We start from the raw sequence: 22914 nt of genomic DNA, 5'->3' as shown, positions 1-22914 counted from the left end.
TGGTGGTGACCTACCAATGGTGCTAAGATAGTGACAAGATGTTACTGATGCTGCTGACGATGGGTCTGAGCGGGGCTCCAACTTGTGTAACTTGGGGAACACATACAGACAGCGGGTGGTCTCCCCTGAATCCAGTTGGTGGAAGGTAGCCCATTATCCTTTCCAGGTGTTTTAAACAGTCACCTTTTTCATGTAGGTACTGGTGGTGTCCGTTTTTAGTTTCTCTGAGGTCTTGGTCCTCCACAGAGATGTGGGTCTAACAATTCTCACCCCATTGTCCAACAAGCCTACTCTTTTCTGAAAACAGATTTCTTTTCTGAAACATGTATATCTTCACATGGCAAAGTGTGAATTTTTTCTTTCTTTTTTTTTTTCAAATAAATATGAGGTGCTTCACTTTGTGTTTTTGTTTGTTTGTGTGTTTTGTGAGATTCTGCAGGTTTCCTAACCCATCCGTGAAACAGATCTTCCAGGTTTTGAGACTAATACATACAGTTTACCTGAACGGGCTGTTGCGCCCCTCAGCGTCCATCAAGTGACAGGTGATTCATAGGTGAGTTTCATGACGTCAGACAGGAAGTGGACAGTGGACCGTGTGTGTGGTTTGTGTTCGTGTGTTGGTGAAGGATTGCTCAGATTTTCACCTATTGAAGCGGAATCATCCGACCAGATAGAGATGTGCACGTTTGGTGAGTGATTTCAGGGATTGTATTGCAGCCTAACTGAAAACGCATCGCATCCGCTGAGTAATATCATGATCCTGGGTCTGACGTGAGCGTGACTGCCCGCGCAGGCCTGCAGGTATGCTTTGTGATTTTTAGCACCGTGAGTGAAAAAGCTGCCAACTCTCGGAAAGAGGGTGACGAGGTGAGATTATAACGTTTCAAAAGGCAGACGCCCATCTCGGTGACCATACACTTACTCAGGTGTATGCAAATACATTAGTAACGCACATAAATGTATTAGATATGAGCTGTAGACCTATATAGGAAGTCACTTATAACAAAGGCAGAAAGTTAGAAACTAATGAGGCACACAGGATAATAAGAGCAACACATTGCAACAGTCAACCAAGCCGATACAGAGCTTCTATTCAGGTCTCATGATGTAAGCGTTGCTTTTCTAAACGTTAATTAACAGAGATGTGTGAAAAACGGAACGCCTAAAAACACGAATGTTATAGCAGATGTGTCGCAGGTTTGAGGTCAACTTAGAAACTGGTAACTTTGCACTTTGCATAGCTTGTCTACCAGAGAGCACTGACTGTTTGATTTATTAACATAACCTATGATGTTTTTTAAACAACAAAAAATAAGATTATTTTAACATGTTATTTTAATCAGCCTTATTAAACTCTTGAATAATATCAGTTGTGGCTCTCAATAATCCAGTATCAGTCAGGCTGTAAACCATAGGCTAACACAAAATGAATATGTAGTGTTGTGCTGTAGAAACTGTTTTTGCATGGTGTATTTGTCGTTTACTGTTTTTTTTTTGTTGTTGTTGTTGTTTTTTGTTTTTAAGATCATCAAACAAATTTTAATATTACACAAAAATAATAACATACAAATTGCAGATTTTCCGTGATGATTTCATTTATTAAGGGGAAAAAAGCTGTCCAAACCTGGCTGGCCCTATGTGAAAAAGTAACATCAGACGAACTGCAGGCCTCACTTGCCTCAGTTAAGATCAGTGTTCATGATCCAACAATAAGAAAGGGACTGGGAAAAAATGGCATCCATGGCAGAGTTCCAAGGCGAAAGCAACTGCTGACCAAAAAGAACACAAAGGTTTTTCTCACAATGGCCAAAAAACATCTTGATTATCCCCAAGACATTTGGGCAAATATTGTATGTGTAAAACTAACACATTTCATAAAAAAGACATCATACCAACAGTCAAACATGAAGATGGTAGTGTGATAGCTAGTGTGGTAGCTTCAGGACATGGGTGATTTGCCATAATTGATGGAATCATGAATTCTGCGCTGTACTAGAAAACCCTGAAGGAGAATGTCCAGGCATCAGTTCATGACCTCAAGCTCAAGTGCACTTGGGTTATACAGCAGGACAAGTATCCAAAACACTAGCAAGTCTACCTCAGAACAACCAAAATTAAGGTTTTGGAGTGGCCTAGTCAAAGTCCGGCCTTAAATCCGAGATACTACACACTGAGATGCTGTGGAATGAACTTAAACATGCTCAAAAAATCCTCCAGTGTGGCTGAATTAAAATAATTCTGCAAAGAGTGGACAAAATTCCTCCACAGTGATGTGCAAGACTCATTGCCAGTTATCACACATGCTTGATTGCAGTTGTTTTTGCCAAAGTTGGCACAACCAGTTATTAGGTTTAGGGTTACTTTTTCACATAAAGCCAGGCAGGTTTGGACAGGTTTTTTCCCTTAATTCATGAAACCATCATTAAAAAAAATCTGCATTTTGTATTTGCTTGGGTTATCTTTGTTATCTTGTGTTATCTTTAAATTAGGAAGAGGGCTACAGTACTGTATTTAGACAAATCATGCAGAATGTGTAGAAACTGGTTTCACTCAATATGTTTTTCAATGAGCTGTATTGTGTGCATTTTGTATTTTTTGTCACCCAGATAAGGATAAGGGGCCGAGGAGGCTGATGAAAAAGGGGTTAACGCTCATCCTGGTCGGTCATATCAACTTCATTCTCGGAGCTATTGTTCATGGCAATGTCCTCCGCCACATTTCCAATCCTAGCCAGCACATCACCACTGAATACACTGTAGCCAACGTAATCTCTGTCACTTCTGGCCTGCTGGTGAGTCAGCAGGTTTTGATATTCATACTTTCTTTGGAAGTTAGCTCAGGAGTTCTCCACTAAACTCCACTAAAATGATGGATTCCAGCAGTTCAAAGGCCTAGCAATCGTGTCTCACAATTTACTTTTTAGTATTTACTTCTGATGTCTTCTGAATGTCAGTGACTCTCTTTGTAGTGTACATCAGAGCAACAAATGTATACTTTGACATCACAGGTGATTTACTCTTAGAGTCAGTAATAATGCTGTGTTATTTTCCTCAACAGTCAAGACTGAACTTGTCTATTAAAAGAGAGCTTGTTTTTCAAACCAGTCACTAGTTGCTCTAGGGTACGCTACATAATCCGAGGTGTCAGACTACCAAACTGCCAGCTGTTGATGATGAGTTGGTGTTACTGTCACATTTCATTGAAATATTCCAATCAGTCATCTTGTCATTTGAATTTTACAGAGCATTGCCACTGGGATTATTGCAATTGTGATGTCAAGGAACCTCCATGTGTTAAAACTGGTAAGAATTTATTTTTAACTCGTGATATGATGGTTTCAGTCACTCATTTTATGTGTGCTGTAGTTACCTGCCCCTCTGTTTCTATATGACCCTGTCTCTGTCTCTCCAGCAAATAGGACTTCTGATAGTGTCATTCCTGAATGCTCTGCTCTCAGCAGCATGCAGCACTGGGTTTCTCTTGGCTATTAGTGTCACTGTTGCTCATAATGGGCAGGGTTTGATGCTGGGATGCAATGAAACACAGATGTCCATCAATGCTCGGTCACCTGTCAGTGCCCAATGCCCATTTGATACAACACGAATCTACGTGAGTCTAAGCTTTCCTATCTTTAAAAAGTTTATTACTCTGGAGAACATTATTGTACCTCTCTGCCCTTTCCCTCCTATTTGCTCTTTTGTCTGAAAGTTCAAGTCATGACATCTGAGCCATGAAATTTCCTAAAAGCATCACAGGAGAAATGGTTGACCTTTTAGTGTTACTTTATTACTTTCTCATTAAGATCCCTTCTTATGTCTCAGGACACCACCCTTGCACTCTGGGTCCCTTGTGCTGTGTTGGCAGCAGCTGAGGCTGGACTGTCTGTCTGGTGCTTCATCACTGGATTGGTTCTCAGAGGGCTGGCATGCTGTAAGAACAGCTACATCAAAGAGCAGGTGCGTGCGTCTTTGATGGGGTGAGTGGCAGGTGTGAAGCCAGTACTGGGCCTGGGTGACACTGGCCCACCCACATGGTTTACAGGCCCACCCAACCCAGCAGCTAAGTTAAAAAAAAAAAAAGTTTTATGGTAATAACTATTTCAAAAGGAGTCTTTCCTCTCCATAGCTGCAAAGTCCTTGCTCATAAGGGATTAATGAGAAAAAAAATGTCTATATATGTGTATGTATAGACATCATTTTTTTAGGCCTCGGGCCTCTAGTAATATAGAAACCGCTGCGGGTGCTAACATGTAACAGTTGCTATGGTTGCAACATCCACTAACATTGTTGAACTATGGACGGCCAGTTAGCCACCTCATGTGGAATAGTTTCTCTATAATCTGGAGTGCCTTAGAAAATACAAACACCTTCATTCATATGCAACATAGCATGAAACAATTTATACGAATTTCTTCACTCATCATTTCATTCTCTCTTCCAGTTGGAGGAAGAGGCTGAGCGCTCTCCCCACAGCCAACATCTGATTGGACAGCCCATAATCTATGATGCCTAAGTGTACAAAAAGTAGGAACAACACCACTCCACGTAGACAAGCACAACTAAATCCCAAAAGGCATTACTGCACCACTATACAGATGCTTAGGTTTTGTCCTGTAGGTAAGTGTCACCGTGGAACAGGTGTAGGATCTCTTTTTAGAGACTTTTTTGCATTGTGGTACTCTGATGATGTGTTACCAAAGGGCTCAGTTTGCTTTTATTTATAAACCGAACAGTTTCTTATATGTAAAGTTGTAAGCATTTAATTTCTACTTGAAATGAAATCTATCAATGGCAAATTAGTGACACTACAAAAAACTTCTGTATTCCAAAGTGCAGATCCTTTGTGCATATATTATGATATAGATTGCATAAATACACATGAAAGCTACAGTAAGATGTTAATGATCCTTTCAGTCTTATCAATTCAATTTAGTTTTATTTGTATAGCGCCAAATCACAATACAAATAATCTCAAGGCACTTTAAAAAAACAAAAAACCCAACAAAGCAGTGCAGCGGAGCTAATAAGAGGAAAGATTTTCTGAACCCTCTGAATTTAAAATAATAAGCTGGTCTTCTGAAAAGCTGTGTGTCGATTGAGTGCATTTCTGTATGTACAGTATGCTGTGGGGGTGAATCTCATTTGGGGTCCCCCCATAACTCTATGACAGAGGATCGGATCAGCTCAGCCCTGAAATGATTAATCTAGTGCCATGCTTAGTCATGTGGAAGCAAATCATATCATGCAGTACTAATCCTCGGGCTGTAAAGGATGAATATTGAGAAAGTGTTGACAATCACAAGTCTATGTGGCTGTGTGAGACACTGTCGTCTCACACTTTTTGAAATCACAAAATATGAGGTAAAAATTCAGATATAGTATATTGTCAGGATCAATGCCATAGGACATGTGGATGGGTAATATGTACATGGGTGACCCATATCTAAAGCCTATGTAGAATGCAGTCTTTTTATATATTTACCACTGTTCATATTTTTATTATTGAAATTGCATTAGCATATCACAAATGTGCTAAAGGCTCATTATTACTTTGATTATCGCTGTTTCAATGAGCTTGTGTTATTTTCTTGATATTGATTGAATTGGGAATATACTTTTTAATACAAGCCTTTATAGTGGTTGATTTCCACTCTGTCTTAAAGACTTGTCACTGAGGGAAAGAATCTGGCGCAAAATAAAATGTGGCAGATATTTGATATGACAATGTAAATCCATCAGTGTTACACGTATTGCCTTACTGTCAGTAGGAAATGGAATAAGATAAGAAAAGATAAACTAAACTTTATTAATTCCCAAAGGGAAATTCAAGAAAAATGTCCTGTATGTCTTAAAAATGTGCATCATTTGCATGAAGATGAAGATCCAGATGTTTTGGATTCTGCAAATGTTTTGCATCTAATCTGGTATATTTTACTGCATAATAATCTAAAAAACATGTGTTATGAAGGGGCTAGTAAAGATATATATTATTTATTTGAAAAAAAAAATTGTGGATGTACTGTAAATTTTTGATGTGCTTTATGGTTTTCTACCACAATAAATATATTTAATCTATACTTTTAATAAAGACATTGCTAATGGCACCTGTAGTTATTCTGCAATAGTTTTTAAAGTTCGCATTGTGCTGTGAGACAAAAAAGTAAGTACTGCAAAAACAACCTCCTGGGGCCAATTTGTCAGTATCTCTGGGCGTCATGCTGAATCCGCGGTCACGCTGAATCCGCGGTCACGCAGCGTCTGTAGCATGCTGCAGGGAACCAGCTGCAAACAGTGGAGCAACGAAGCACTGCAGTGAATGGAACCGGTGCATCTGAGGAGCGCTCGAACCGCTCCTTATCTTCCACACAAGGTAATGCATTTATAAATGTAACGTTAAGCAGAAGCTACGCTGTTCGTTCAGTTTATTACTGTGGGCAAACTAGACCGATGTGCTTGCTTAAAGGAGTAATGCACAAACAGCGCTGGTGGGCTGAAGACACTGCGGTGGCCAGCGCACACTGCTTCCATGATTGATAGCGCTCTGTCCGCTGCGATCCTGGCGTGTTGCCGTGTGTACTTCAGCTCAGCGGATATGCCTCGGTGGCGCCTACCCCTTTAAGGCTCCGTGCTTTCAAAAACGAGTCGGGGAGAGCTGACGGTAACGTTAAGGTGTTTGCTGCAGTTTGACGTTATGACTTTAATAAATGTTACAATGCTAGCTAACGTTAGCTATCAGCGTTGCCGCAAGTTAGCTCGTGTGTGACGCTCGGATGAGAGCAGCTTGATGCGTGTGTCAATTAAAACTCGATAAATAAACACCCATATTTGCGCTTTTATTTGAGTAGTATATTAGCCCAAGTTTACTGTGAGGTCACGCATAAAGACACCGAGCCGTGAATGTGACACAGCGGGGGAGCGCGACTGTTGCCCGGCCAACCTCATACAAACACGGGGAGTGGCTGGTCATCTGCAGGTGTAACCTTCACTCTCCATGCGCCGTTTTGTCATCTGAACACGTTTTCATTAGTCTGCAGCCATACACTATGTATGAACCCGCTGACAGCCGCGATCACAGACGCAGGCCCGTTTAGGTTTGTGTTCAAAGGATTTTTTTATGAAGTATTAATAGTCGTATCATGGTTTTTAAGAAATACAGTCTACTGTCCAATAGTCTGATGTAGATGTAGAAGGGTGTGTCAGACAATATAGGGTACGCCAGACTTACGTGCAAATTTAACCATAAGGTCTTTGCTTTTTCTGTTTTAAACCTGCAGGACCTGCTTGATGAATCCACTCCAGTCAAGTCTCTGAGAGGAAAACAACATATTGTGTGTTCGACCTTATATGATTGGATAGGGCATCACTAAAAACAGCATGAAGGAAAACGAAAAAATAACAATGTGGCAGAAAGAGATGGAGGAGACGTCCAGCACACGGTTGATGTTGGAGCTGTTACCTCAGGGACATGCTCTAAGTTTGGGGGTGGAACAAAGGGAATCTGTCTGACAAGAGGAGTACCTGGAGGTGGCGATAAACCATATCATATTTTTTAAAATGAGTAACAAGTAGCGTATTGCAAAATATATTCTGAAGCACTGTACATAAAAAGTACAGTGGTTGGAGAATCAAAAGACTCGCAAAGAGTAGCTCTATTCATGGACTACAGATAGATTTGTACTCTGCCTCATGTGGACTTAATTCCACCACTGACATTACAATGGACTCATGTAATGTTATCAAGCTTCAGAAAATATTACTGCATTTCTTCCAGTAGTTTCTGCCAGATGCTAAAGTCATCGGCCTGAGTCACAGTAAGGAAATGTCTAACTTGAAGATGCAAGCACCTGTTGAAAGAGGATTTATGAGAGACTGGTTTTCAAAAACTACAACAGTCCCCCATATCCCTATCTTTCTACTCTTCTTCTTCCTGGTTACACCTACTCTGTCCATTCATATGGAGTCTATAGAGAGTCACAGTGAGTTTAGTTGTGAGCCCATCAGACTGAGAATGTGCCAGGATCTGCCTTACAACACCACCTTTATGCCCAATCTTCTGAATCATTATGACCAGCAGACAGCCGCGCTCGCCATGGAGGTAGGTGCATGCTTTATGTGGGTGTGTCTGTGTGAAAATTTCATAGAGAGATGTTCACAGGAATCAAAGATGGCCATAATTTACAAGAAATGCACATGTCCTTGTCTTGGTGACAAGGTGCAGAAATTGTGAACAACTTTTAAGTGTTTCACACTGGAGGTTCACATGTGCTGAGGGCAAAAGGACTTGACAGGGTAGCTCAGAAAATGGTTGAAATTTTAACTTTAGAAACAAATATTAAAAAAAAAATTTTGGCTACAGTCAAATAATATTGCAGTCTTGTTAGTTTAACATAAAGGAATCTGTATTTCAGTAGTAGTCGTTTGAATAGTAATGATTATAGACTGATTTCTTTAACGTTGTCTGCAAACATGAAACCGTATAAGCTATCACCTAGTAATATTTATGCAAATCACCCATATCCTTTGTCTGTGGAATACACAGTTTGCACAGAAACAGTGGAAATTGAGTGTTTTACACAGAAGAGAAACAGGTTAGTTTTTATAAATTTGTCTCTTTTAGACAATCTGTAGGCTCTAGCAGAACAATTTGGATACATGGAGTCATGAAGTGAAACATTTGTGAAAGGGTGATAATCAATCTAACCATCTTTTCACTATGTGCTGCTGTTCCATGTAGACACAGATGAATATGAATGTACCCAATCAGCAACAGAAGAAGAAAGATATATTGCAGTTAGGTGCTTACATGCATGTGACTGATTATGCCAAAGAAATGTTTTAATTGTAAGGGCACTGGTTTTAAACAGCACAGGGAGAAGTCCTGCATTACACATTGTCTGAATGCAGCATAGACACACATATGGATAGATGTTACCTCTTTCATATTCCTTTGTTATTCCTCAAGAGCGCTGGCAAGGTGTTGCACAATAACTAGACTGTAAATACCTGTTTGCGGCAAGTATTTGTTCATACCAAAAGCAGTGTATGACACTGGATTTGGGAGATGGACATGTTTGGATGTGTTTGTTGTAAGTTGGCACAGCAGTGTGTTTTCAAGGGAAATTCAAGTGGAGAAGTTGTAATCTCCAGATGCTTACCGTACTTTGTCATGTCACCAAAAGGCTGGTGGTTAAGTCCTCAGCTTCTGTAGTCCACACGTTGACGTGTTCTTCGGCAAGACAGTGCCAGTGGAGTGTGTAGAAAAGCCCTATGTAAGTATAAGTCCATTTGCCATTCTGTGGATTTAATCCAACCAAATGGCTGTAGGTGCCGCTGTCCATTTACTCATGTTTTGGCTATCATGCAACTTTGGTTTATAGATTAAAAGATGGAAGGATAACAAATGTAGTCAGCTGAATTAAGTCTATCTCCAGCTGTTCATAGTTTACACAGAGTCAGTATTCGCTGTGCACTTTGTAGTTTAATCTTGTGAGATTTTCATTTTTAGCTAATGTGTAGATAAAAGCAGATAAATGTCGTCCAACAGATCAAGCCAGAATTTATGATGCTGTTCACTCTACATTTAAACACAGAAAGGCATTTCTAGATAGATTACAATAGATAACACTTTATCAATCACTTTATCGATTAGGTGCCGCACCAGCACGCAAAAAATCACATTAAAATTTAACAAAATAGAGTGTGGAAAAACACAAATAATTGCAATAATTAAAGAAAAGATGTCCAAACATGTGAAAATAAAGAGCAAGGTGAGTCAGTAAGATGGTAGTGTCAGATGGTGTCTGGAACCAAACTAACATTCTAACATTTTATCTTAATGTTATATAATATGCAGCTGAGGTGTTGATCAGAATCACTGGTGTCAGACACTCTTTTTTTCTCGCTTCATAAAGTAGAAGAATGAAGAACAGCCTGATTTTGGATTGTCAGTCATATGTTCTCTGTTTGCGCAGCATGTTTGACAAGGATGCTAACGCTCCTTTAGTCATAAGATTAACTAAGCACTATAAGGTCCATGCAAATTTCCAAAATCAACTTAGTTCCCCAGTGTCATGTCAAAACACACCATGTGAAGGATTGTAAGAAGTTTCTGTTGTTCTTCAACTTTATTTGACCCAGGTTAAGAAAGAGCCAAGTAACTGACACCAGAAATCCCTCCAGTCATGGAAGAGACAGCTTTCTGAAGATGGCTGGGTAGCAACATGAGCACTGTTATTTTTCCTGCTCTGGTCTGCTTTGACCAGGGATGGTAGCCCTGGTGGGAACTCTGGAGGAAATTTAATAATATCTCTCTTGGGACACTGGGTGTGTGTGCAGATACACACAGCTGGAAGGTTATTATCAGGTACCCCTGGCATATTAGCATGTTGTACAAAAATGAATCTACGTGAAATATGCAATTCAAATGATTTCCACTAAATTTCTAACTAGTTCTAATGAGTCCCACTCGCCACTTGTCTGTTTTTCAATCATGGCAAATGTTTTTTCTTTTAATATACCCCCACTGGTCTAATAAAATCATTCTGCTATTTATTGTTACCATATAGTATCAGTTGACCTATCACCTTCAGCCATGCAGCAACTCAGATAAGTTAACATGTGGCTGTTCTTTGTCAGGGAAGTCATTGTTATGAAACTGAGATTTTGGGTCTCTGAGCAGATGTGTTTGACAGAAACATGAATTTGTCTAATTGTTTGGGAATTTTACTTGCAACAAAATATAAAATAAACAACTGCTGTCAAATCAGCATTAAGTATTTCAGATGCCTTAATGAAACTGGAGTCATTGTCTGCAGCTGTTGTAGTCACATGATGAATGTTTGCTCTGTGTCACTGGCAAAGCTTTCATGTTGTCTAGGGAGCTGTGCTGTTACTTTTTGTTGTGAATTATCGTCAAGTAGGTGGAGAAATATTTAAAGTCTTTAAATGTTTTTAAGCTCTGCTCTATTTTCTGTAGTTTTCATTCTTCCTTTTACTAAAAACCGATGTTCCTAGTGTGTATATGATTAACATATGCATTTATTTTTCTTTGTGTGACAAGCTCAAAGTAGACATTTTTTATTGTAAGTGCTAAGCCTGAATAAGGGCTGACTGTTTGTACATGTCTTTATTTTATTGTGAGGCCATTTTGTATGCGTGTGTGTGTGTGTGTGTGTTTGTGATGTCATTGATGGGAGGACATTTTAGCTGGCTCTCACAATCTTCAAAGCATCTTTAGTGGTTCAGACCTGGTTTTAGAATTGAGGTTATATTCAGTTTTAGGTTATGATTAGGGTTTAGGCATTTATCTGTGATGGTTAAGATTAGGGTTAATGGGCTGGGAAGTGCATTATGTCCATAATTGTCCTCACTATAGTAAGACACATCCCGCAATGTGAAGTGCACACAAGTGATGAAAATAAATGTGTGGATGGGAGAGTGTGAGACAGGGTTTAATAGTGCCAGCTGTCATCTCTCAACTAGTGTTAACTAGGTGCTAATCTCTCTCTCAGTTCCACAATGAAGACATTCATTCCCATAGACCAACCACCACTCCATCTGCCACAATTGTCAATTAAAACTTAATGAATAGAATGAGAGGGACTAAACCATAAGAAGTGGAAGACAAAGGACAGGAATTTTGAAGTGTTTAAATGGTGAAATAATTTTAGAATATGTTTCATGTAAGTGTACTGGTTTGTGCGGTTTTGTGTCTGCATGTCATTTAGCAACGTGGCCTGTACTGTATCTTCCACCACATGTTATGGCTCCCAGAGGATGTGCAGTGGGTCTTGACATTATACATTATAGATATAGATGCATGACATCATTCAGATTGTGTGTCTGCACTAAGAGAGAACAGTTGATCACACAACTCATATCCATAAGATGATTTTCCCTGTAAATGCAAGAAAGAAGTAATTTAGACCCAGATGTCCCCAAAACATGTCTATAAATACTCATGATATGCCTTTCAGATCATAGTTTCTGGTAGGTCTAAAATGTGTCCCCAACACAGTCTTTCACCAATGCAGCATTTCTACAGACAATGCAGTGAAATCGATTTTCCTTACCTTACTATGTGCCTGGATCTGAAATGCAGTGTTTTTCTGTTATGGAAACCAGCGTATTTAAATTTGCTTTTTTAATTTTAGTGTTGCATTGTAATTAAAAATGATTTAAAATCTACATCTAACAGTTTTCTTAGAGTACAAAGTGCTTTCTAAATAAACAAGCAAATTGAACAAAAGTCAAAATAAAAAAATGAAAAGCTAGAATAGGTATCAAATCAAACTGACATAAGTAACGCATAAGGACACATAAAGACAATAAAATAAAAACATCATAAACGATTGGCAAAAGCTATTCTGTAGAAATATGTTTTTTAAATAAGGTAACTTCTCAGCTTACCTTATGTCCCTAACAACATGCTTAAGACTTTAAAGTACTCTCAAAATTATCATTAAGATTTAAGAGGTAAACACTCTGATAAAGTGCACACTTGCTACATAGTCTATAAAGGTAGCAAATCAGTCTATTCACGTCACTTTGTTTTTGAGGTAGCACTCAGCATATTAGCTTTTAATAAACATCAAAAGTAAAATAAATAAACAAGATTTCAATGAGAAAGATGTGTCAAATAATATAGGCTTATTGCAAATGGGCAAAATAAAACATTTCTCTTATAACTCTTGTTATAAAATAATGCAATTCTGTAAAGTATTACTGCATGCAGTAACACAGTGATTTTAACGTGATTTAAGTACACCTCTCAAGGTAAAACACTAAATAGCTTATTGAAAAGGGTCAATTAAAAATTCAAACTTAAGTAACTGATTATTTCTTAAAGTTCAACAAGATTTAGAACAGAAATATCAAACTGAAATGTCTAAAACCTGATTATTAAAAATCCAGCAGCTTTAGAACATCTTATTTTTATCTTCGTAGAGCTTTTATGTCTCCTTCCAAAAAGGTGACACATTATGACAGATTAGTTACAGATTTTTAGCTAGAAAAAAAACACACTTTCTGAGGGAGCACTTGTTGCTGGAATTTAGGGCCGCAACAAATAATTATTTTCATAATCGATTAATCGGTCAATTATGTTTTCAGGTAATTGACTAAATGGATTTTTACAAAAGAATACAGAGAATTCAGATTTTTAACCTTAGAGTTTGCTACACTTGTAATTATGTATGATGACCTTTATGTTTTATTAAATTAAAAAAGGCACTTGTTTACTATGATTTCACACGGAAGTGAAGATTTCAAGTGAGTGGCGCATTAACCCTTGTTACGCCCCGCCTAGGGGATACCGGGACGTAACACGATGTGAGTTTTCTCCAAACTTTCCCACTCTCAATAAAATCCAGCAGCACACTAAATACAATTAAAGAAAGCCATTTATTTTTCGAAAATAATCAGTAGTTATCTCTTCCAATATTCAAATGCCCAAAATAACAAACAAAACTTCTAAAGTAACCCTGTTGTTACCTACCAAACAAAACCAACAAAAAGACAGGTATTCTACCCTAATCTCCTAACAAAAACAGGAGAAAACGAAAGTAAAATAACTGGGCTTCTTACTACAAAAAGAATATTTGGTGCTCAATATTTACAGTGCAATTATCATCACCAGGTCCTTACTCAAAAGTTACAATTATCAAACTAAAAAACAGTTTCCACACTTCGATCGGCTGCTTACGAATACAGAGTTCACACTAAGAGTGCTGGTTTGGGAGTGGCAGAGATGGAAAAGAGCTCTCAGGGTGCAGTTAGTTGGAGCTTCTTATAGTCCTCCCGGAAGGACTGGACCAATCCAGGAACATCAGTTCAGTTTGAATGGACCAACCCCATGGATCCACCTATACTCCACGCCCACTCCTTTCTCTCTCACACATACATACACATACACACACCAAGAACTGGGGAGGAGAGAGCTAACAACAAACAAATCATAACAAACCTCACAAATAATGACCCAGGGTCATAACACCCTAATGAAGCAACATGCTTTCAGACTTGCACTTGAACATTGCTAGAACGTTATCCTGTTGAGTGCATGTAAGAACGCAATTGTCCGAGGAATACAGATCGGCCATTAGCTGGACTTTGCTCCTAAGAGTGTCCTCTGAGTAGTGTCGTCGTGTGACCCAGTGGCAGTCAGAAGCACAGGCACATTTCCCGGTGGCCTGTCTTGATGGGCTCTCAGAATCCTCACATCAAGCACGACTTTGACTTTCGTTGCAGTGCCTAAAAAAACTGTCATAGTGTCTTTCAGCCATGCACATAGAAATCATAGTACATAGCAATAGTCCACCTGCATGTCTGCCAATATTGCTCACATTTACAGTGGCCTGAGATGGACTCAAATTCCTGGCCTCAATCAAGGTTTCAGTCCACCCCTTGTGTGTGCTCCATTTTGTCTCCTGCAGTGGCTGCTTGTGTTAAAACAACCTTGCCTTATAGACCATACTATGAGTCTGATTTGGCAGACCGTCAACACATTTGAATCACAATCCACTATTGTCATATCACACACCCCTACTTGTCAGATGATCTAACTTTATTTAGAGGTTGTTAGGGTGTTAAAGATAAGAGATGTAAGCTGGAGCCATACCATTTGATGCCTTAAGAGTAATTAATAGAATTTTAAAATCCAGTCTGAATGAAATAATGTAATGAAGCTTACATGGGAGTAATATGATTGGGCCTTATAGAATAAGTTAAAAGCCTAGGAGCTGAATTTTGAACTAGTTGGAGGCATTCTTTACCCAAGATTGAATGGTAATGAATGCAGTAGGATTTTGGGGCTTGACATCAAAATATAACTGAATATGTTGGCATAACATTGCACATGACCAAATGGGGACATATGTAAGGAAAACAGTTTGGACCTAAAATTGAATTCTGGGTATCACAATGGAGGGGAGAGATAGAGGATTTAAAATAGTTAATAGAAAGATAAAACTGATGTGTGGATATGTGTAGTTACAGTGTGTTTTTGTTCTGTCACACTACTGTAATAAATAATTACATGGTCAAAAACTATGATTCTGCTGACACAAAGCTAGATTTAATGTGTTTCTTTTAATGTCTTACCATGAGTAAGATGTAAGATGAGGCACATTTTTTTGTACATTAGCTGAATCATTTTGTTTTGACATGATCCTGGATCTGTAGGTTCTTCCAAAGTCATGTTGATATTATTGTCCTGGCAACATGTCTACAATGTTAAACCTAACCAGGAGCAGGTTTATTCTCAGGTTTGGTCACTGCAAACAGGATAACCTCTGTGATGTAATTAATGTCAAACCAGGAAGTCCAATCAACTATGGATCCTTTGGCTCACCCAACCCATTCCTAATATAAAGATTTAGTCAGCAGGACATCAGCTACTTCAGGGGCTCATCAGCGCTTCATATTAAATGCCAAGAAAAAAGGAGTCCTGCACTGATTAGTCTGTGTTTATTACACAGTGCTTCTAAGCAACTGACACTATCATTTATACAGTCAGACAAATGCAAAACATTTAGGGAAAACTGTTTTATAATGTAAACAAGAAAAGTGTACATAAACAATTTTTCTGTTTTTTCATAATTTTCCCTGGCCACACCTGCATGTGCAATCTATGAAGGAGGCTTTTTATGCCATTACTGGTAATATAAATGTGCAGCCATTAATTTTATATATTCAAATCACCACCAGACTTAAATTTTCTCCCCCTTTTTAAAGTTTTTCTGATGTGATAGAAGCATTGGACTGCACACAGGTGAAAATAAAAGCACCAGCAAGGACATGTCAATTTCCATCTGCCTTTATCCTATTTCCTTTAAGCCTAAAGAAAAGTTGAATTAATTAATTAATTAAATACATTTATCTGATACCTCTTAGTCTATAAAAATGTTTGTATAGCAAGTACACAGCTGTTTGTAGAATACACTTGTAATTTACTTGTTCCCAGGTTCTAGTTATGTGTGTGCTTTCTCTGTTGAGTGCAGAGAAATATGAACTATTGCTCTATTGTCATGTCAGGGCGGAGGATATGATATGCAGTTGTGGCGACTGAAAATTTAAAATGAATAGCTTCGCATTCGTCAGTCACTTTTTGATATAGGCCTATATAAGCTTGTCAACAATCAAGAGAACACGCAATTACCTCAGATGATTGAATCCAGCTTTTGTAATCCACCCCTCAGGTGTATTTGAAGATCTGACATAACTGGATATCCTGATACATGATTAAAACATCCAGCGTTACTCATTTGATTTTTTTTTTTTTTTTTTTTTTGTAAAGTGCCTTGAGATGATTGTATTCTGATTTGGCACTATACAAATAAATTGTATTGAAATTGAAGTGTATTTGCATCTATTAAGCCGCATACAAAATATGGCCCTCTGGTTTGTTTTTCACATAGAAGTAAGTATCAAGTTACTGTAGAACGCTGAAGACACTAACTTCATTACTTAAGTGCATGTTAAGGTAAGCATTCTCCCTTCATTCTGCAGGGTTCTAGTTACATGCACAAGTAGCCATTTGGTAGTAACATGATGCTAATGTGGTGATTTCGAAGAATATGATGCCCTGTGGACATTATATGATGACCTGTTGAAATTATTAAAGACTGAAGGCAAATTTTTACCAAATGGTACGTGGTAGAACTTTCTCTATTTAGCTTCTTTTTTTTTTTTGACAAATAGCTGATGTTTGATATTTCTTTTTGTTAATGCGACATGAGGTTCTAAAGCCGGGCTTTCTGGATTGTATTATGAAGATGTATTTCTCTCCAATTATGTGTTTTATTAAGCCATGTTACAGCACTCTGTGGCCTATTGTGAACCACAAGCTGTTGTCAAACAGGCAGCTGCAATTATTGCAAAAACGAATGCTTAAGAGCCTTGTTCACCCTTGTTTTTTAGCTCACCTATTATGGCAGTAAAGTGAGTATTTTCTTTGCCTGTTTCTTGAAATCATTACCATGTTACTGAGAAATGTAAGATTTTCTCATATTTTTTGCTGGTATTTATGTGCAAGGACGAATTTCACAATATTAGCAGGAGAGAGAGTGTCTGTCCTTCAAAATAAGACTGCTCTATTTAAGAAGGACCACGCTGGGGCCACCAGGTCCCCACTACATAGAGAAAATGTGTGTGTCAAATTTGAAGCGTTCACAGCTTGTTGTGCTTAAGTGTGATCTGTTGTGTTTTTTCTTTGTGTGTGCCAATATAAAAGACAGAATGGGGTTTTGCAGAGTTGTGTTTTTGTCACTGTGTGACGGTTGTGTGTGCTGGTTGTGTGTTTGCATCATTTAGTGCATCTGAAGAGGCTGATTACCCTATTCACACTGGCAGAGACAGGTCCTCATTCAGTTCATTTCAGTTGAACTCTTGATTATCCTGCTTATTCTGACAGTCTATTGAAGCTGCCAGCCAAAATTAAGCAATCATTTATTTATGTACAGAACAAAGGCACTGCCTGGTGCTGTTTTTTGGCAGACTGTTCCCATCAGCATAACTGCCACCACTGCTTATCCAGCCTCACAATGCCTAGTAAAGAGAGATTTGAGCAAAGATTGGAGAGATTTTTGCATGGCTCAAATACTTCCTTGCAAACCACTCTATATAGAGTATATTACTACAGGTTTACATAAAAATATGAGGATGTGGTGTGAACAGCCTAGACTACCCTACCCTGCTGCAGTGTTCAGCTCTGATACAGGACATAACCATAGGTAATCATTGTCTTATGGTCTTAATTACACACACACAGCTGCATATTCTGTTACACCCCTTCTCACACAAAGCAATTCAGCACGAGTTGTATAATCAAATCAAACCATGTCTAAACAACAAGACTAGATTCTAGATTTTAAAAAGCCACAATGAACTAAGGGTAGGAAACATTTCTTACTCGGAAGAATGACAAAAACCAAACCTTTTAATTCTCCGCTTTAATGACGATGTATTTCAAACATTACAGCAACTCAATCTTCAGTTAATCTTCAGGTAGAAAAAAAACAGGTGTGCTCCCATACCTGTCAAAGTTCAGCTCTACGTCCTGACGACAACACAGGCCTATTTAAAGGGAGCGAAACATTTACCTTCAATCAGCCAGTAACATATTATGAAATAAATGATATTTGAAATAGATTTTAGCTTAGCTTAGGATTATTTTAATCTTAAATATTTATATTTTTAACCTTAGCTCTTTCTTATTAGTTTTATTCAAAATGAAATATTTTAGCCTTTTCGCAATTAGGCTCTTACACCCACACCTAACTTTCACACAACCTCTTAGTGTTTAATGCACATTTCCCCTCAAATCTACATTAAACATGGAGAGCCTCTTCTGTTAGGACCTGGCTGCACCTTTTATACTATCATTATTATTCAGATTTTTGTATTTGTTTTAACTAAAGAAATAAGCAGTATTTTTCCTCCTGAGTGATGTTTTGAAGTTACAGAAATAAATTAAAAACATATTAAAAGAGGTGATGGCTGAACATGGTCACTAATAATATTTCATTGCAGTCAGGAATAATATTTAAATGTCCACATATGAAGGAATTTGTGCAAGGTATTATATTGAAAGCATGTACAGATAAAATATAAAACATGGGTTATAGTTTCAAATAGAGTTAGTGCTTTCTGAATGTATTAGTATCAATTATCTTTACTAATTCTTGATTTCTCAAGAGCTACTGATAGTGGGTTTTATAGTAGGTCTGACTGTAACAGAGTGTACATGTAAGTGGTTAACATGCATATGCACAGGCAGTGTGTATGGTGTTAGGATGTGTGGGTGTAATTCAACTCCATTGTCACATTCTTAACTTACCAGCTACATCTTTATCATGTTACCCTCTCTCTGATGCCTCTCAGTTTCTTCTGTTGTCACTTTCACACTTCCTCTGTGGTGCCCCTTGTGCAGCTTGTTTGGTATACGTTTTGGATGGTTTTACCCATTAATAGTCCTTCCATAATGTGTGTGTGAGTGCATGTGTGTCTGCACACACATTATCTACAATAAGACATAGTCCTGTAAGAGCCACTACATCATGTGTTGACATGGTAGTTAAATAGGCAGGAGGAATCAAAGGGGGCAGACAGGCAGGAGACGGGAGGGAAATTGGATGAAGAGAGTACTAAGCCTGGACTAAACCCAGGAGAGAAGCAGGTGGAATGATGGGTGAAAAAGAAATCAGCAATTCATACTTCTAGTTGTCAAAAGTCTGCAATCTGTCACATTGGCAGTGAAGGCTGTGTAATCACGGAGAAACATGGTGCAGTTGAAGAAAATCACAGCTTGCCACCCACACCAATAAAAATACTTCCTTCCAAGGGTAATGTTTAATAGGATTTTATCAAATCAGAATCAACTTATAGAATACAAATCCTTCCGAGTCTTTTATTTGATCTGTTTAAGCAGCTTGTTAGATTTTGTAACAAAAATATAGAAACCTACTTTCTTCTAATTACAGTAACTGTGATTTAAGAAGTAGTTAGCATGAAAATTTTGAAATGGATACTGCTACACCAATCAGCCATTATGACATTATGACCACCTGCCTAACACTGTGTACACAGGAGTCAGTGCAGCAGTAGGTTGGCACTTGTTTCACTCTGCAGCTCATTGCGCATCTTCTGTGAATCTGCTTTCATAGTTCTACTGTCAGGAAGAGCACACATTTGTCCACCATTCAGTGAAAAACATATCAAAAGGAGTGAAAACTGAGATCATGAGGACATGTGAGAGATCCTTTTTTTTTTTAAAACAAATTCAACATTCTCCACACTCTAGTGATGCAGCCACTGAATGTTTCTTTTCATAGAGACCAGTGTACATTATTTCAAACATTGCAAGAACAATTCAAAGAAATTGGGATTATTTGAAGAGTATAAATTAAATTTGAAAGTTTAATCCACAATAGGTTAACCTTGTCATCAATGAGTCTTGAACACCCATGACTCTGTCATCTGTTCACTGTTTATCCTTTCTTAGACAACTTTGGGTCAGTACTAACCACTGTAGACCAAGAACACCCAACAAGATCTGTAGTTTTGGACATGGTCTGACCCAGTCATCTAGCCATCATACTGTGGCCCCTGTCAGAGCCACTCAGATCCTTACACTTGCCTGTTTTTCCTGCTTTCAACACATAAACTTTAAGGACTTAATGTTTACCTGCTGCTTAATATACCCAACATGCTGGCAGGTGCCACAGTAACAAGATAATCAGTGTTATTCACTTTATATGTCAGTGGCTGATCGGTGTACATGCTGATGCTTTGCGTGCACAATGCACTTAATCTCACCTGATGGTGACACCTGTTGCATTTTTGCAGGTCACAGAATCTGGTGTAACACAGCACACATTCTTCTCAAGTTATCACTTTACATGTTTGATAGTAGGTAAATATGTAAGTAAAGAACTTGTCATTTCCATGTTGGTTAATGAGTACCTCCTGCCAACCTTATGCAAATTTTCTGGACCTTTAAGCCAACCTGCCATATTATTTATAACGGCATCACTAAATTATCAAGAATTTGTATAGATTGTTTTTCTTTGTAAATGTCTGTGGTATTACTGAAGAATTAAAGAAGAATGTGAGTAAAAGACTAAATAAGGAATTCATTATCCACCAAGCTTAATAAATCCAGGTATTTCATCAACTTGGAACTGGGTCCAAAATGGAACCTTGCCATCAGAAAATGTCCCTATTTCACTATTTAACATACAGTGTGGAGACATACACCAGCCTGAATATGTCAACCCATGTTTTATGCTTTGTTTATTTTTGTATGTATCGGTGGACATGTTCGAGGCAAATATGTGCCATTCTTTTAAATTATTCTTTCAGTGTATGTTGATGGTGTTGCTAAATTTTTGTGAAATCTAAAATTACAGGATAAAAGAGTAGGTGAAGTCAATGAATGCTGATGTTGGGGGAAAATTTGGATAAGAGATAGACAAGTGCATGTCAGCATAATTGTAGTAAATAGGAGGAAAGGAAAATAACAGATGAATGCAGGAGAAAGGAGGTAGGAGGAGGGGAAGTGAACGTGAAGGGGAATGCAATTAATGGCTTTGTCCAGTCCTCCTGACTGAACGAAGGGTGGACACGAACAAATGAATGAAAGAGGGAGAGGGTGTGAGAGAAGGGTGCCCCTTTCTTAACTGTTTTTTCAGAGATTAGAGCGGAGACCATCTCAGTCTATTCAGTCTATCTATTCATGGCCAACGCCTGTCTCTGTCACGAGTGTGTGAGAGGAGAGAGGGGGCAGGCGCACAGCCAGAGAAAGTCTGTTTTGTGGTGTGAATTTATCTGTGAACACATGTATTGTGTGCATTATGGAGTGAGAAAGTTGAAAATGCATCTTGGGATTACATCTAGCCAATGAAAGTGAAGTCTTGAGAGGCAGCAGTAGGAGAACAGCAATGTGCTTTTAAAGGGTAACAGAAAATGGAAGGAAATCCTGTGCAAGGAGAAGAAGATGGAGAAGCCATGTAATTGCTATGTGATTATTAACTTAAATGGTGCACTTTTCTTGCACTGCAGAGAGAGAGGAGATAATTGCCTTTAATGTATAGATTCAGTGGAGGAAATGCATTTAATTATGTGAGTTCATGGAGGAGAAATAGAGGGATTGAATGAGAGTAAAGAGGCAAAGTCAAATGGCATATCACAGTTTATGCAGAAAGACAGAGGGTGAAGCGGAGGATTTTGTTCAAGTAGCTTGTGGAGAGTGGATGTTGTAGGGTGATGTCGTCTGACAGCATTTGTGCTGCAGTGCCCAACCAACTGATTTGAGAGTGAGTTACAGTGTGAGACAGACATGGCATGAGTGGAGGAAAAGAGCACACTTGAGGGTGATGTGTCCAGATGTACTTTGGCAGGGTTTAGTAGGAAAAAAAGTCTGATTTTTCTAAATCCCTCCTCATCTCTCAGGAAAAAGGGCACAAGTAATGGTCCTTTGCATCCAGCAGTGAATTAAAAGATCAATGTTTCAGTTCTTTTTGTGTAGATTGAGTTGATAAAGAGTACTGGTTTAAGACTTGGTGGATAAGAGTCAATGGACATAATTGCAAAAGACACTGGCAAGCTACCAATTTATCACCAGATTAACTGTGCGTTTCTTATCTTATATCTATAGCAAAGTTGTGTTCTGTGCGCATTTTTACGAGATTAGTGCAGACTCAACTGCAGTAGGAAACAGCATTCTGGGACATGTTGAATGCATGATATGAAAGTGTAACTCCTCCGCTTTTATGTGCAAAAAGACCTATTGCTTTGTCTTTGGTTGCAATTCTACAGCCATTTAAGAATACATACGCCAATGAGATTGCAGGTGCTCCCATCAGTTTAAAGGGGTTATAAAGAGCACCTACCAGTCATAAACAACATAACATCAGTAAAAATCACTGATAAGCACTATGGAGGGACAAGATAGCATCACTACTTGTGAAAACCTAAGAATAGGTAAGATTTTGTTGTTGTTGAAAATCAGAATTCTTAGCTAGATAATGTTTTAAGCTGGAGATTGCTGCCACTCTGGGAGCTGTTTCTTTGGAGCCTTAGACCCAACAGCCTGTCACCTTGATTTGACCACAACACAAAGCTGGTGACAGTTTTAGGAAGTGTGTGTGTGTGTGTGTGTGTGTGTGTGTGTGTGTGTGTGTGTGTGTGTGTGTGTGTGTGTGTGTGTGTGTGTGTGTGTGTGTGTGTGTGTGTGTGTGTGTGTTTGTCTCAGGTTCTAAACACTCCTTCCAATCTATTTGACTCCCTAATCCACCGGGAAAACACCATTCTTTTCTATTCCACTCCAGTTTTTCCCCCTTTTTTCCCTCCATCCCTCCCTCCCGCCCTGCCTCCTTCCTCCCACATTTGAGAATGTGTATGAGTTTCTGCAGATTTG

The 22914-nt window shown here is 38.5% G+C and overlaps 2 protein-coding genes across 4 annotated transcripts in view; both read left to right on the top strand.

Moving 5' to 3' along the window:
- Positions 1-579: 579 nt before the first annotated feature.
- Positions 580-6025, top strand: krtcap3 (keratinocyte associated protein 3). The gene is made up of 6 exons (XM_026293089.1): positions 580-689; positions 2607-2791; positions 3243-3302; positions 3412-3609; positions 3822-3956; positions 4441-6025. Exons 1-6 carry the CDS (start codon positions 677-679, stop codon positions 4510-4512), a joined length of 663 nt encoding a protein of 220 aa, XP_026148874.1. The 5' UTR covers positions 580-676; the 3' UTR covers positions 4513-6025.
- A 247-nt stretch (positions 6026-6272) lies between these two features.
- The window catches only part of LOC113122103 (frizzled-3-like), a 33672-nt gene continuing 17030 nt past the window's right edge, over positions 6273-22914 (top strand). The window contains exons 1-2 of one of the 3 annotated variants that reach the window (XM_026293076.1): positions 6273-6369; positions 7274-8094. In XM_026293076.1, coding sequence (XP_026148861.1) covers positions 7819-8094 — 276 coding nt within the window. In that variant the 5' untranslated portion in view covers positions 6273-6369; positions 7274-7818. Of the gene's footprint in view, positions 6370-6594; positions 6658-6780; positions 7091-7273; positions 8095-22914 lie in introns of those variants that run through there. The other 2 variants (XM_026293078.1, XM_026293077.1) reach the window with 2 other exon arrangements.

Source organism: Mastacembelus armatus, chromosome 3, assembly GCF_900324485.2.
Source record: "Mastacembelus armatus chromosome 3, fMasArm1.2, whole genome shotgun sequence".
Classification (NCBI taxonomy): domain Eukaryota; kingdom Metazoa; phylum Chordata; class Actinopteri; order Synbranchiformes; family Mastacembelidae; genus Mastacembelus; species Mastacembelus armatus.
Note: the sequence above shows the minus strand (reverse complement) of the source record. Positions and strands in the feature narration are given on the sequence as shown.

What these genes read in the sequence shown, in the direction of transcription:
- krtcap3 (XM_026293089.1), top strand. An exon ending in ACCTCCATGTGTTAAAACTG is followed by an intron (nt 3,303 to 3,411) that starts GTAAGAATTTAT and finishes CTGTCTCTCCAG; the next exon opens with CAAATAGGACTTCTGATAGT. An exon ending in ACAGCTACATCAAAGAGCAG is followed by an intron (nt 3,957 to 4,440) that starts GTGCGTGCGTCT and finishes TCTCTCTTCCAG; the next exon opens with TTGGAGGAAGAGGCTGAGCG.